The sequence below is a fragment of the Notamacropus eugenii genome, chromosome 7 (assembly GCF_028372415.1).
Source record: "Notamacropus eugenii isolate mMacEug1 chromosome 7, mMacEug1.pri_v2, whole genome shotgun sequence".
NCBI classification, from domain to species: domain Eukaryota; kingdom Metazoa; phylum Chordata; class Mammalia; order Diprotodontia; family Macropodidae; genus Notamacropus; species Notamacropus eugenii.
Genome location: NC_092878.1, coordinates 33,284,103 through 33,299,710, shown reverse-complemented (window position 1 = coordinate 33,299,710; position 15,608 = coordinate 33,284,103). Strand labels below are relative to the sequence as shown.

Here is a 15,608-nt window from a genome sequence, read left to right as displayed (position 1 = left end):
TGAGCTGATCCAACCATTCTGGAGAGCAGTTTGGAACTATGCCCAAAGGGCTACAAAAATGTGCATACCCTTTGACCTAACAATATCACTTCTAGGACTGTATCCCAAAGAGATCATAAAAATGGGAAAGATTCCCACATGTACAAAAATATTTATAGCAGCTCTCTCTGAGGTGGCCAAAAACTGGAAATCAAGGGGATGTCCATCAATTGGGGAATGGCTGAACAAATTGTGGTGTATGAATGTAACGGAATACTATTGTGCTATGAGAAATGATGAACCGAAAGACTACAGAGAGGCCTGGAAAGATTTATATGAACTGACACTGAGTGAAAGCAGCAGAACCGGGAGAACTTTGTATATAGTAAAAACCACAGCGTGTGAGGAATTTTTCTGATAGACTTAGCCCTTCACAGCAATGTAAGACCTAAAACATTCCCAAAGGACTCGAGGCAAAATGCCATCCACATCCAAAAAAGAATTATAGAATTGGAATGCAGAACGAAGCAGAATATTTTCTCTTGTGTTATGTTTTGTTTTGCTTTGTTTTCTCATTCATTTTAATTCCCCTATGCAACATGACTAATGTAAAAATCTGCTTAACAACAACGTATATATAGAAACCATATAAGATTGCATGGCATCTTGGGAAGGAAGGGGAAAGGGAGGGGGAGAAAAATCTAAGACTCATGGAAGTGATTGTAGAAAACTAAAAATAAATAAATTTTAAAAACAAATTATAAGAAACTAAACAGGGGTTTATATTTGCTCTTAGAAGCAAGACACCTGAAAAAGTAGGGGAATTACAATCAGATCTGAGCTTAAGAAAAATTACTTTCGCATCAGTGTGCACAGGACGCACTGGAATGGAGAAAAGAAAGACTTGGGCCACAGAAGCCAGGATGTTATTGACAAGATGTGACAAATGGTTGGTTATGTGAGGCGAATAAAGGTAAGAAAGTTCAGAATAATGTTGAGGTTACAAACCTAGAAGACAGAAAAGATGATAGTATCTTCAAAAAAAAAGAGGGAAGTTTGGAAAAAGGGGATGGGTTTGGGAGTTCAGTTTTGGACATGCTGAATTTGAGGTGTCAATGAGATATCCAGTCGGAAATGTCCAATATACAACTGGTAACGTGGGACTGAAACTCAGGGGAAAGACTGGGTCTGGATATGTAGTTCTGGCAGTCATCTATATATGGATGATAGTTAAACCCATGGGAATTAATGAAGTTACCAAAAGAAAAAGTACAGGAGGAAAAGGAAAAAGGACCTAGGACAGAAGTTTGGGGAACCCCCATAGGTAAGACAGGAAAGGAAACTGAGGAGTGGTCAGACAGGTGGGAGGAGAACCAGCAGAGTGTGGTATCATGAAAACCCATACAGAACACAGTATCCAGCAGGAAAGGGTGATCAATAACGTCAAGTGCAGCAGAGGTCAAGGATAAGGACAGAGACGACCTTCAGATCTGGCAACTAAGAGATTTCTGGTAACTTTAGAGACAGCAGTTTTATGTGAGTGATGAGGTCAAAAGTCAGATTTCAAGGAGTTAAAGTGAGAGGACAGCAAATCGAGGCACCAAGTACAGACAGCTTTTTCAAAGAATTTCACTGAGAAAGGGAAAAGAAATATAGGATGAAAGCTTGAGGGATGGGAGAGAATAGGGAAAGTTTTTTTAAGGATGTGGGTATAGATTTAAGCATGTTGAAAAGCAGGAGGTAAGGAAAAATAGGGAGAGGTTGAATATTCAATAGAGAGAGGAAGACTGAGAATGCCACCTTCTGGAGAAGACAGAACAAAAGATGGGAACAGATGTAAATATAAAGGCCACAGGAAAAAGAAAGGGCCCTTTCTTTTTCAAAGATCATTTTTGAAATAAACAGGATTCAGTCTGGCTTAAATATGCCACAGTCAAATGAAAAACTAAATTGGAAACCACAAAGAGAGAACATAGCAGTTTCTGGCAGCAATCAATTTATGACTTAATATGGGAGCAAAGATATTATGAAAATAATGCTTACCTGATAAGATCTGATGGGGTATCACGGCCTTTGGCTTCATCATCCTGCCGGACTTCACAGACACGGCTAAACACAGACACTGTCTTCTGAGAACTAAGGATAACAGAGTAAAGCGATAAGTCTACATTTGTTTGGCGAGAATAAACAACTTTCAATCAGACAACAAGCTTTTACTAAGTGATGACTGTATCAAGCACTGTGCTACATAACAGAAATATCTCTCAGGCACCGCAGGTAAATAACCTTCCTTCACATTTCTTCTCCCATAATTCTTCCCTTGACCCAAGATGCAGCTTTCTTATATGCCTAATGCAGCCTAAGAAAATCTGCATGAGGAAAGTCATCAGGAACAATAACATAATCCCACAATCCCTAGCCCCATGCTATCATCCAACAGCATTTCTGTCCCACTGCAGTGCTCAGCTCTTACTGGCACTATATAATCTTACAAATGGACGAAAATAGCAACACTTCTTCTTGTGTAGGCAGAAGACAGAATGATCCTTCTTCTAAACATAACCTTATGAGAGCTACTGTGTACAGAAACACAGAAACAAAAAAAGAAGCTCAAGTACTCCTGTGTTCAATCTATTTGTAAAGAAACCATATCCCACAATCTAGTTTTTCCTACAGATCAAGATTTTCATCTGTTTGGGTATGCTTTTAAAACAAGATAAACATATACTAATACCATCACCAATAACGCATATTAACAACCACTTCCTTTCATTCCAATCTCTTCCTTTGTTACACTCCCACCCTTGCTCTCTGTCCCACACTCTAAGGTTTTCTCTAACTTTAGAAATAAATTAAATTGTACATGCAGACCAACAATAAGCGACATCTGGAATACAATACCACAACTACAGAGTAAAACAAATGTTTTTTTCTCCACTGTAAGACTATAGATTTATAAAGGGTATTTAGCAGAAAATTCTAAAGTAACATATAAACCACACCCAGAAACATTAAGTTCATTTTACAGGAAGAGATATTAAGTCCAGAGTGATGAAATTCTTTTTTCCAGAATATGTAGTAAACAAGAGGTAGGAACAGGATTGTATCAAAGAACTTGCTCTGTCATGCTTTAAGCAGTGCTACTGGAATTTAATGTTCAGTAGTATTATAGTCAGTAGCAGATGAGACTTTTATACCCTCCGATAGCCACCAGATGGCAAAGCTCTACTACACAGGCTGGAATCTAAAGATACTGTCACCCTCAAGGCATCATAGCAAGAAAGAGCCAAGACCACACGACGCTCCACCACCACCACCACCACCACCACCACCACCACAACCACAACCCAGCACAACACAGCTATCAGTCTGGGACACTAACTCCAACGATCTTCTCTAAGAGCCAACAATAACAAGATCAAGAACGATACACCACCAAACTGCAGTTAGTTTGGGACACTCACTAGAAATGATCTCATATAATGTGTGTTCGTCCTTCGTTGCCAAAGAAGACCACGCCATCAGAGAGATAATGACATGACTTGTACTGGACTTTGTTTTGAGCGAGGGAGGCCTGTGCAGGTCACCAGCCTCACTTCTCCTCCAGAGCCATCTGAATCCAGTGACCAGATATTCATCAGGATGACTGGAGATGACCCAGGATGAGGCAATTGGTCAAGGTCACACAGCTCGTGAGTGTCCAGTGTCTGAGGTGAGATTTGAACTCAGGTCCTCCTGACTCCTGCACTGGTGCTCTATCCACTGCACCACCTAGCTGCTTCAATCTTATATAATGGCTACCAGCTGAAAGCCATAAGGGACAAAGCCCATAAGACCCTCTAGAAGACCACCCAGCTGTCTCCTGCCACACATTAGAGCCCCGCCAAGGCTAAAGAGGCTCAGGATGAGGATTCTAATATGATTACTGGAGCAAATTTTTAAAAATTGTTTTTGTCAACATTTTAGTCAAGAATTAGCAGACAAAACACTGGTCTTATAAGAGTATTAATGAAAAAAACTGTGACATTCAATCTTTCCTCCTACAAATCCTTTCTTCTAGGTTTCATTTTAATTTTTTTCTACTATCGATAAATCATCTTTTCCTTCATTACCAGTGGCTCTGTATGAGACTGCTCTGCATAGCAACAAGCTCTGGTTACCTGGCAACAGACTCAGCAACAGCAGTGGATCCATTTTTCTTTTCACCACTTATAGGCTCTGAACAAAAACACAGGCAAGGAGGGAAGGGAGAAAAATAGAGAAATAATCCAGTTAGTATCATACCTAAAAACCTCCTTATTCTTCTACTCTTTCTTCCCCCACTCAGCAGTAGGAAGAAATAGGAATAAAGAATAGGAACAGAAGGAAAAAATCATTAACTATGATTTAACAATACAAGCATTCCCCATTCCTAACAATCCATATCCTCACTGTTGTGAACTAAGTGGACATAACCAAAAATATTATATGAAATTACTTAGCTGCAGGTTCTAAAACTGTCACCTACATATCTCTAAATCAGGGGTCCCTTAACCTGGGGTTTGTTCATTTTTTTAATATCTACCTTTTCAAAGTTAAATATTTTTAAATTTTAATTTGGCTTCAAATATAAATCATTGTATTTCAATATAATTGGTTTCCTTTGTAATTTACATATTTTATTCTGTGCATTTTAAAATATTATTTTCAGGTGTTCATAAGCTTTACTAGACTGTGCAAAGGATCCATGACACAAACAGGTTAAGAACCTCAGATCTAAATAAAGATAAATTGAGTAATTAAAATAATATTTCACCTTTGTATAATGTTTTAAAGTCTGAAAAGCACTTCACAAATATTAACTTCTCAAATATTATCATCAAAACTAAGCAGCAGAGATGAGGAAGGTGAGGCTCAGAAAGATTGCCTGACATGGCTAAGTTCACTCAACTAGTGTCTGGGGTAGGATTCAGATACAGGTCTTCCTGAATTCCTGACTCCAAGTTCAATGACCTAGCTATTCCGCATTCTGCCTCTCCCTGAGATGGTAGTCATGATACCATAAAAATCATCCACATAGAAACTGGAGTCCCTAAGAACAATAAAACAACTTAGTCATATGAAAAAATGCTCTAAATCATTATTGATTAGAGACACGCAAATTAAAATGACCTTGAAATAGCATTTCATACCTATCACATTGGCTAAAATGAATGAAAGGGAAAGCAGCAAATGTTGGAGAGGAGATAGAAAAATTGGAACACTAAGTCATTATTGGTGGAATTGTGAACTGATCTAACCATTGCGGGGAGCAATCTGGAATTGTGCACAGACAGTTATTAAACTGCCTACCCTTTGACCCAGCAATATCACCACTAAGTCTACTTCCAAAGACGACTGGGAAAGAGGAAAAGAACCTCTATGTTCTAAAATATTTATAGCAGCTCTTTTGTGGTGGTAAACAACTGGAAAATGTAGTTACGGTATATGATTTGGATAGAATACTACTAAGCTATGACAAATAACTAGCTCGGTCATCTGAGAAAAACAGGGAAAGACTTGTACGAGATAAGGAGGAGCGAAATGAGCAGATCCAAGAGAATGCTGTATACAGTAACAGCAACAGTTTTAAGAACAACTTTGAGTAAGTTACTTTAACTATTATAAATATCCAAATTCACTACAAAGGACACATGCATCCAGAGAAAGAACTAACAAACAGAAGTATATATAGAATGATTTTATGTTTATATACATATTTGTGTCTAATGGCAGCCATCTCTGGGAGGAGGAGGGGAGGAAGGGGAAAGTGGAGGGAAGAAAAAAGGAAAAACAATTATGATAACTTCAATATATATTTAAAGGGAATAACAAGTTGTACAATCACCTCTTTTTACCGTACTGTGTTATGAAAATGCTTGTTTTATTCCGTAAATTAAAACTTTTTGTAAAAAACAATTTTTTTTTAAAAGAAGAAGAGTGAGCAACTTGAAAAGTGGTTTGGATAATCCAAGTTCAGCTGAAAAATCTGAGGAGTAATAGGGAAGATTACTTACCAACTATGAGTTTTATTATTTTCATCGTTTATAAATGAGATACAAACATTCATGGAGACTGACTTAACTTGTGTTCCAGTGACTATGATCTCTGACAGTAGAAACAAAAGGCAGAAAGCTCCACGTCCTTCCCTAACCCTTCTCCATTGCAGTGCCTTCCCTCTGTTCTCTCCTGTTTATCCGGTATATTGCATCTGTTTGCAGGCTGTCTCCCCTATTAGACTGTGAGCTCCTTGAGGGAGCCTCTTTATTGTATGATGTAAGGGAGCACAGAGTAAGAGCAGGAAGGAACCTTAGGGATTATCTTAGTCTCACTCCCTCATTTTACCGTTAGAGTAGAAGGCAGCAGAGCCAGGACTCAAGCCTAAGTCCTTTGACTCTAAATCTACTCTCCTGGAGCATCATTTTGCCCCTGGTTCCAGCCCTAGGCTTGGATTTCAACGAACTGCAGTACAATTCCAATCTGTTAACTGGAATGAGTGACCAAGAGCCTTTTCTTTGGCCTCAAAACTTTTGCCTTTCAAGTCTATAAACTTCCCTGGTAAACAGATCCCCAACTCAAGGCATGTGCCTACAAGGACCCAATACCGTGGAAACAGCACTAGAATCCAGAAGAAACTGAACACTGTAATTAGTACCATGTTCGATAAACACATCTGCTAACTCGGTTAAGGACTCGATATTCTACAACTATTAGAAAAAATGGAAAGCAATCTGAGAGAATTTGAAGATTTCAAGCCATGTTCCATAATGTGCTCAAAATGGGTGCAGAACCAACACAGAAAAGGTTATATTAAACACATCAGAGAAGGAAGTGATAAGGCATTTTCACAATTGGAAGGGAGGGAAGTTTTTGACCAAACACGGGATAGAAATATTACAAAGTAAAAGAGAGAGGTGTTATTGTATAAAATTGAAAGGGCTTTTGAACAAACAAAAGCAATGCAGGCAGAATCAGAACAAATAACTATTTGGGGGAAAAAATCTCTGCAGCAAATATCTCTGATGAGGTGCTGACATCTAAACTACAGAGAAAATCGGTACAAACAGAAAATAAGACTCATCTTCCAGTAAATAAATGGTCAAATACTATGAATAAGAGGTCTGCAAATAAAGAACTCTAGGCTACCAACAATCACCTGAAATCTCTAAGCGTAAGAAAAACGCAAGTGAAAACAGCTCGGAAGCTCTATTCCACACCCTTCAGACGGGCAGAGAGAACCAAAAACGGAAAAGGAAAATTGCTGGAAGGGCCACGGGAGAACAGGCACGTTAATTAATGCACTGCTGGTGGAACTGGGAAGTTGTCAAGTCAATCTGGAAAATAATTTGAAAAATATATCCAAAAGATAAAAACTGTGTATACCCTTTGATCCAGTGTAAAACAAACAAGAAAGAGCACTAGGTTTAGGGGCAGAGGGCCTGGGTTCAAGTTCCAACTTTGCTACTAACTACCTGTGTTGCAAATTATTTAACCCAAGGTACTATTAAATTCTATGATCCTATGACTTTTGAAAGTACAGGGTTGATATGGCTTCTTGGGTTCAGAGATTTGCCACATCTAATCCCTAACAACCTAATATTCTCCTTCTGCCAATGCCACTCTATCCTGGTACCCATCTTCAATGCCTACTTGCCCTAGGACCCACATCTCCATACATCCCAATCAGAAAATACTTTCTAGTTTTAAAAAAAATCCTAACAAAGGAAAAGAAACTATACAAAAAGAGTAAGACAAGGTAAATGAGCAGCAAACTATCTATTCTCATACTGTCTATAGTCTCATACTAAGTGATCCTAAATTGTTCTATCTCACTATAATTCCTCAGTCCTCATGTGTCCCATACTGATTCACTCTTGACCTAGAACTCCACTCAGCTCATTCAATTCCCTTGTGGTCTCAAACGAAAATACTGTCTTTTCTCCTTGAAAGATGCCATGCTAATTTTATGATGTTCCCATATCATCCCACAAGGGCATTATGGCTCTAGTTTATTCACATTCCATCATACCAGGTTCACTATCAAATAACTAGGGAGTTTTTGATTGAATAATCAAGAATATTTAGTACTTCTAGTATACTATTACTTAATGACCCAAATCAAAGTATGAAAATGCAACCATTATAGACAGCATTCCCAGTGCTTCAATAATGAGGAAATTCATCCCAACACAAAGTCACCTCTCCCCAAAATTCACACTAGCTAATCTTTCTACTGTTAACACTGCTTAGGAAAAAAAGGGAGTTTGCATGATATATCCTTATACTGTTAGAGATCATCAGTGTGCTGGTTAGTTTTGCTGAACTTTAAAAAATTGTTTTTAATTTTTGTTCTAAGGCAAATTCAGAGGGAAAGGAGAAGGATGTACTAAGAGAAGATTATGATATTAAAAACAAAAAGCATCAATAAAACTGAGAAAAAATTTAAAAAGAAAGAGGGAGTGCTAAGAATAGCCAAGATTATCGCTTAATTGGGTCAATAATACAAAATACCAAAGGGGCCAGAAACTTTTCATAACTTACCCAGATATGCATAAAAAGATAACTTCCTTTCCAAACTAAATTGCAAGGACTCTTCACTCGCCTCAGTCTCAGGGCTCACCAGTTTCATTTTCAGACTCAATTTTTCATCCACTTCTGGGACAGCTCTGGAATCCCCTTTTTCACTTTCATCAGTAACATCGTTGGACCCCACAGAACTTTCAGCCATGACATCACTGGCTGCTAAGAGGCTCTCTGAATAGCTGTCCACAACTGAAAGAAAGGAAGGAGGAGGAAGAAGAAAAAAACCCCACTAAAGCACACACATTAAATACAGCCTCTCAGGGTCTTCCGTTTGCCTCTGCAATTCCACAGGTCTGCAAGATCCAAGCTGTTGTACCTAGAAGAGATCCTGTCACAAATATCCACAACTACACGCTGTCATTGACACCTGGTCTTAAGAGGAGCAACAGGATTCAGTTCCACTTCCACATCTGGATTTAGGATGCTGCATGAGCCCTCAGCCAACCCACATCTGCCAGCATCAGGCATAGGTAGCAGGAAACTCCAGACGGCATGACAGTTACCTCCCAGCACTGACTAGAGAAAACAAATAGATTAATGTAGAACGCTACTGCGCTGCTGAAGAGGAGCGAGCTACCTAACCATCCCTGCCTGTCAAGCAGAAATATGACATGCACATGGTGTTGCCCAGGAACACATCTGTGAGCTTTAATGTCCCTGCCTAAAACCGAGCTTTCTCTCTTTTCAGGCAGTCTGGTAAACTCTCCTCCCTCCTTTTCCGATGCTCATTCTAACTTTTCCTTTTCTCCAGTGTTCCACACAAGGTAGCTGCTTACTCAATCAATGAATGACTAAAACATTTATGAAGCACTTACTATGTGCCCAGCCCTCTGCTACATTTTGGGATTGCAAAGTCTCCTGCCCTCAAGATTACAGCAATGTTTAATTTTTTTTTTTGGTAGTTGACTCCCCTCTACACCTTGATTATCTTCTGTGAAAAAGCAAGCACAGTCTACTTCTACTATACAAATGGTATATTGTTTAAAAGGTCAAAAAAATTATCAAAATGTAAGAAACTGGAAATTGTCACCAGATCCTCAATGGGACTAGAATGAGACTATGAAGATCTGCAGTCAGTCACATTCTTTAAAGTTTACTCCTGAAGCAAGAAGAATAAATGATATAACCCAGTCCCAATTTCTTCGCTGGTCCTAAGGATATCCTTTTTATAAAGGATGACACCTCAGAGTTTCTAGCTCAAAGAGTGTCAGTTTCATATCACTCATCAATAGGAGTACTGTATCTCCTTGGACCTAATTTAAGATGCCCAATCAAAGGTGGAGTTGTGTTGGTCAATGGTGGGATAACATCATCTTCCTTAGGCAAAGTGAAATGAAATGGTGTTTCTGAAAAAGACAGACACAAAATAAGCAATAAAAGAGTAAACTTTAAAGGAGGCCGACTGGGAACCATTCTATTCCCTTGTCCCCAAATTCTCCTCCCGTCATACCATTCCCAGGCGTCATGTCTCCTTCGTAATTTCCATTTCCTCACCATATTGTCTTACAACCCTTAGATGAATATAGATGAATTTAAGCAATGACTGTATAGGCAACTTTATCCTAGAAACTACCCCATAACCTGTTCTGCTATTCAACTACCAACTATTAACTTCTTTCATTTTGTGGTTTATTTGTTGTTAACTTTTTAAGAACTCTTTTTTCAAAGCAAGTCTTTAATGTTATAAAGATACACTAGAAAGTGTCTCTTCTCTCCTTTTTCCAAACTAATTCTCACCTTTTAGGAAAGACAAGTACTAAAATCAGAGGCCTTGGCTTTAGAAATACCTAGCACAGTGTGTCCTGCACATAGAAGGAGATTAATATTAGGGAAAAGAAATTAAGCTGATCTTTTCTTGAATTATTTAAATCTTAAAATCCCACCCCCAAAAAAATCATAGCAAAGAGGATTACACTGACAGACCTAATATCATCCCGTCTAAGTAAGAGAGAGTCTCCAAAATACACTTAAACTGTGAGAGCAACAAAACGTTCAGTATTTTACAATTTGCATAAAAGTAGCATTACTGTTACAAAATGAAACTAAATAGATCATTTAATAAAATTTCCTGCCTAAAGCATAACAGTCCTCTATAACATTCCTGACAAGCTGCCTGCATTCCCTGTTCTTACAGAACTAAGCGATTCCTTTGTACAGCCTCGTTTCCATTTTTGGTATGCCCTCTTTTCATTCCATAATCAGTAAGTTCTCTATAAGTCACACTGCTGTCTGAGGCTTCTCCTCCTTATCTTCTTCATCAAGATTGTTCACACATACCTTTTAAAAACTCTAACGAGCTCAATGACCAGCCATGAAGCAAGACGGGAGAGCTAATGCATTCAGGTAGAAGAATAAGACATATATTTTTTAGACGTGACAAATGTGAGAAGTTGTTTCGTTTGACTATGCATCTTTGTTACAAGGGTCTTCTTTTTCTTTTCTTTTTGGTGGGGGGATGAACAGGAAGAAAATAGTTTTATGGATTGAAAAAAATTATTTAAAAATTTTTGTTCTTCATTTCCTATTTCTCCTAAATTGAGTGACTTTGCTCAGTGGGTGTCAATCCATGACAGTATACTTATCTTCACCAAACTTCTTCCAATCTAATTCTCCTCAAGTCTAGGTTACATATGATATTCCATTGAGTGTTCTCTCCCTGGTAATTCTAAGATGTTCTATGTTCTATCAACGTTTTCAGTGTTTCTACTTCATTTATCAATTCTACCTTGCTCATCTAAATCTGAATCTGAGTAAGATTCCTGTGAACTTTCTCCATCTTGTGAAAAGCTAAACTATTGGTAAAGCAAATAAAGAAAGCCCAATTCAAATGCCACTCCTCTGTGAAGCTGAGGTACTGCTAACTTACTGTCCAGCCTAGTTAACTTTTTCCCCCAAATATGTTATATCCTATAACTAAATCTAGATTATGTCTATAAGACTGTGTTTATTTACTGGTGTTAAGATCTCAATTTTATTATTTTCTACACCCTGCACAATGTTCTACAAATATCTGAGGTCATGAATTATCAATCCAGTCTTTCTTTTCATTTGTTTTGCAGTCCCCTCCACTGTTATCTGTATTTCTATGCCACATCTATCATTCTCTATCGTATCCTATTCAGTGGGTATATCTGTACACTGTTCTCAAATGAGCAAATCTCCACACAAGTATATTCTTTCTAGTCCTTATGAGATCTACCTTTAGTTAAGATGCAAACAGCTCAATCCTCTTCTCTAACATTAATAGCCACCTGTTCACTTCCTGAATTCTCCTCTTCTAAATTCCCAATTTCCTGACAAATCTTTGGCCCAGAAATCTCTCTGTGTCTCTGTGTCTGTCTCTCTCTCTCTCTTTCTCTCTCTCTCTCTCTCTCTCTCTCTCACACACACACACACACACACACACACACCTTTCTTTTGTCTTTAACCTCCTTGGGGCATACATATATATTTTAAGCACACATATACACGCACATATACATACACACACACACACACACACACACACACTTGTGTGTGTGTGTGTGTGTGTGTGTGTGTATTCCCCTAAGGAGGTTAAAGAAAGGTCCCATACACAGCAAAATATTCATTGAAGCCCTTTTTGTGGTGGCAAAGAAATGAAAACAACATAGATCCCCACTGACTGGAGAATGGCTAAAAACAATTATGGTACATGAATGTAATGGAATATTACATAATAAAAAATACAGAAATGGAGAAGACTTACATGAACTGACAGAAATCAAAGTAACAGGACCAGGAAACCTTACACATAATGACCACAATAATATAAATGGAAAGAATCAAAAAAAGCCCGGAACACTGTCATTAGAACGACTGCGTAGCCTGACCCTGGAGAACAGGTAAGAAAACGTGGCTCCCTTTCTTCTTGCGTGGGTGGGGAACCGCAGAAACACCGCATATAGTACCAACTATGGTTTCCTGGTTGGTTTTGAGCTGCCTTTTTTCCTTTTCCTTTTTATCCATTGTTACAAGGGATAAACTGCTAGGCAGGGAAGGCAGGCATGGGCTACACTGAGAAAAGAAGGTATAATTAAAAGGCTGTGGCGAGTGATCAGATATGGGGACGAGAAGGAAGAGTCAGAGATGAATGAAAAGCTAAACTTCTATGAAGTGACAGTATCAACCAAACTACCAGAGAAGTACTTTACAGAGCTAGGGAAAGAAAACAAAGGCCAGGACTCTCAAGAGAATGCAAGGACCTAAAACACTCCCGAAGGACTCTTGAGGCAAAGGCCATCCACATCCAGAGGAAGAACTGTGGAATAGGAACACAGAATGAAGCAGACTATCTTCTCGTGTGATGTTTTGTTTTGGTTTGGTTTTTCTCATAGTTTCTCCCATTCGTTTTAATTCTTCTGTGCAACATGACTAATGCGAAAATGTGTTTAATAAGAATGTATGTGTAGAGCCCACATAACACTGCAAGTCGTCTCAGGTCGGGGGAGGGAGGGAGAGAAAATTTAAATCTTAAGGAAGTGATTGATGAACACTGAAAAGAAATTAATTAAATTAAAAAACAAACAACAACAACAAAAAGAATCTCAGGAGAAATTATGAAAAAAAATTGAGAAAAAAAAGACAGTTAATAGTACCACACCTTGAATTATACTACAAAGACAGGGTCATCTAAGTAATTTGGTACTAGCTTAAAAAAGAGATCTTGATTCTTAGAACAAATTAGATACTTAACATACAGAAGCAAATAAACGGTGGTAGAGTGTTTGAAAAGCTCCAAGACGCCAACTAACAGGGTAAAGATTTACTATCTGACAAAACTGCCATGAAAAATACAAAGTCGTCTAACAAAAATTAGGCACTGGCCTCCACCTCACACCATAGAGTCTCACACTAGTCCAAATGAACATGGCTTATACACCACCAATGACATAACAAATTAGACAAGCAAAGAAGAAATTAACTTTCAGATTTATGGTGATGGGAAAAGTTCGTGCACGATCAAACAAGGATGGAGAGGTGATATCACAGAAGACTGAAGAGACAACTTTACTCCACGAAAACTTTAAAGTTTTTATGTAAAGAAAACCAATGCAGTTAAAGTTACAAGAGAACCAAGTATAACTAGGGAAAAAAATCTTTGCAGAAAGTTTCTCTGATACAAGTCTCATTTCTAACATATATATGGGACTGATTCAAATCTGTAAGAACAAGAGCCAAAATGGTCAGAAACGACAAAGTTATCAAATGAAGAAATCTAGGCCATAACAACCACAAGCAAAATTTGAATTAAGCAGTGGTGTCAAGTAGGATCCTTACGGGCCACATTGTGATTTAGAAAATCATAAATTGGCATCATCTATATTGTACAGTACTTTTACTTTGTTAAACATTTCCCAAGTATGTTTTAATTTGGTCACCGCCTCACTAAGGACTAAGCAGTCTACAAGTTACAAATATGGCACCTCTGAATTAAAGAAACTCTAAGGTTCCATATAACACCCATCAAATTGGCAGAAGACAGATTATTTCATTAATTCATTATTGAAGGGACTACAGGAAAACAAGCAAACTAATGCACTGACGGAAGAGCTGTGAATTGGTCCAGATATTCCAGAGAACACTTTGGAACTATGCCCCAACAATCAATAAGCTGAGCATGTGCTTTGAACCAGGGATACGTAAGGCCTATAAGCCCAAAGAGATCAAAGAAACAGGCAAAGGCCTACAACGGCAGCTCTGTCCAGAGCAGCAAACACTAGAAGCCAACAAGGCATCCTCCCCCTGGGAAGTGTTACACAAATACGCAAACAAATGTTCCAGAAAACGACTGCACCGTAAGAAACGGTGAAATGGGCAGTTTCAGAGAAATCTGTAAAAACTCGAATTTACCGCTACAGAAGCAAATAAGGACTAAGAGGACAATTTACACAGTAACAACATTACTTTAAAAAAAACAGCTTCCCAAGACTTGAGAACTCTGATGAATGCAATTCAAAAGAAATAAATGTGAAGCATGTTATTCACCTCCTGCCTAAAGAGGTGAAGGCTCAAAATACAGAATGCGACATGTTTCTGGTCATGGCCAACAAGACAATCTGCTTTCCTTGACTACAAATATTTGCCATGATGATTTTTTTGGTTGCTGTTTAGGAGAGAAAATAAACGCTTGCTAATTGAACAAAAAACTGAGACGAACAGAGGAAGGGACAGACAGGGAGAAGCAACGGACAGCTTTGTGAATGCAGCACTGGAATTCTAGGGAGAGGTCAGAGATCTGACAGTCATCTGTGTCCAGATAAAAAACATCGATATGAGAATGGATGAAAATTCAGAGAAAGAAAGAAGAGTGGAAACTTCTCTTACAGGGCAGGAGGATGGGGCAGGAGATGAAGAAATAGTCAAAAAAGGTGCGAGCAAAAGCAGAAGAAGGAAGTGCTACCGAAATATCAGGAATGGAAAGCATCAAGACGGAACAGGTAAAGAACCAATCAGTCAAAATGCGAGAGGGAGGGAAAAGATGAGGACTGCAGGGGGGAACCTTAAGACAGAAGTTTCAATGGAGAGGTGGGAATACAAACAGGCTATAGCAGGAGCCACTGCAGACTTCTCTTCTTGCTATTTAGTAATGAAAGGAAGAAAGAAGAGACAAGAGAACAGCTTGAGGGACTGCAGGATGGGAGACTGAACAGGACAAAGGAAAGAGAGTGATGGCACAACGGAATGAGATAAGAGAAGACGTGGGACACAACGAACCAAGGCCACACACAAAGGACTGAGCTTCAGCTAAAGCTAAAGAAGAATAAATCCTTGGGCATGGAGAAGTGAAAACATGAATAAGGACAGAGAAGCGAGGAGTAGGATCATGCCATGAGATTATAGATCATAGCATTACTTCAAATCGATGGGGATGCAGAGGTCATCTAGTCCAAACACCCTCGTTTTACAGATGAGGAAACAGAGGTCTGTAAGCATTAAATTACTTGTCAAAGCCGTTAAATAGCTAGTAAGTAGATCAGGTCCTCTTCACTGTACTATGTCGCCAGTTG

At 38.6% G+C, this 15,608-nt stretch overlaps 1 protein-coding gene across 1 annotated transcript in view; it reads right to left on the bottom strand.

The window, feature by feature from the left end:
* LOC140513777 (TP53-binding protein 1-like) overlaps positions 1-15,608 on the bottom strand; it is a 115,339-nt gene that overhangs the window by 33,082 nt on the left and 66,649 nt on the right. The window contains exons 12-14 of the mRNA XM_072623780.1: positions 8,539-8,769; positions 4,140-4,197; positions 2,023-2,115 (exon numbers count right to left, since the gene is read on the bottom strand). Coding sequence (XP_072479881.1) covers positions 2,023-2,115; positions 4,140-4,197; positions 8,539-8,769 — 382 coding nt within the window. The remainder of the gene's footprint in view (positions 1-2,022; positions 2,116-4,139; positions 4,198-8,538; positions 8,770-15,608) is intronic.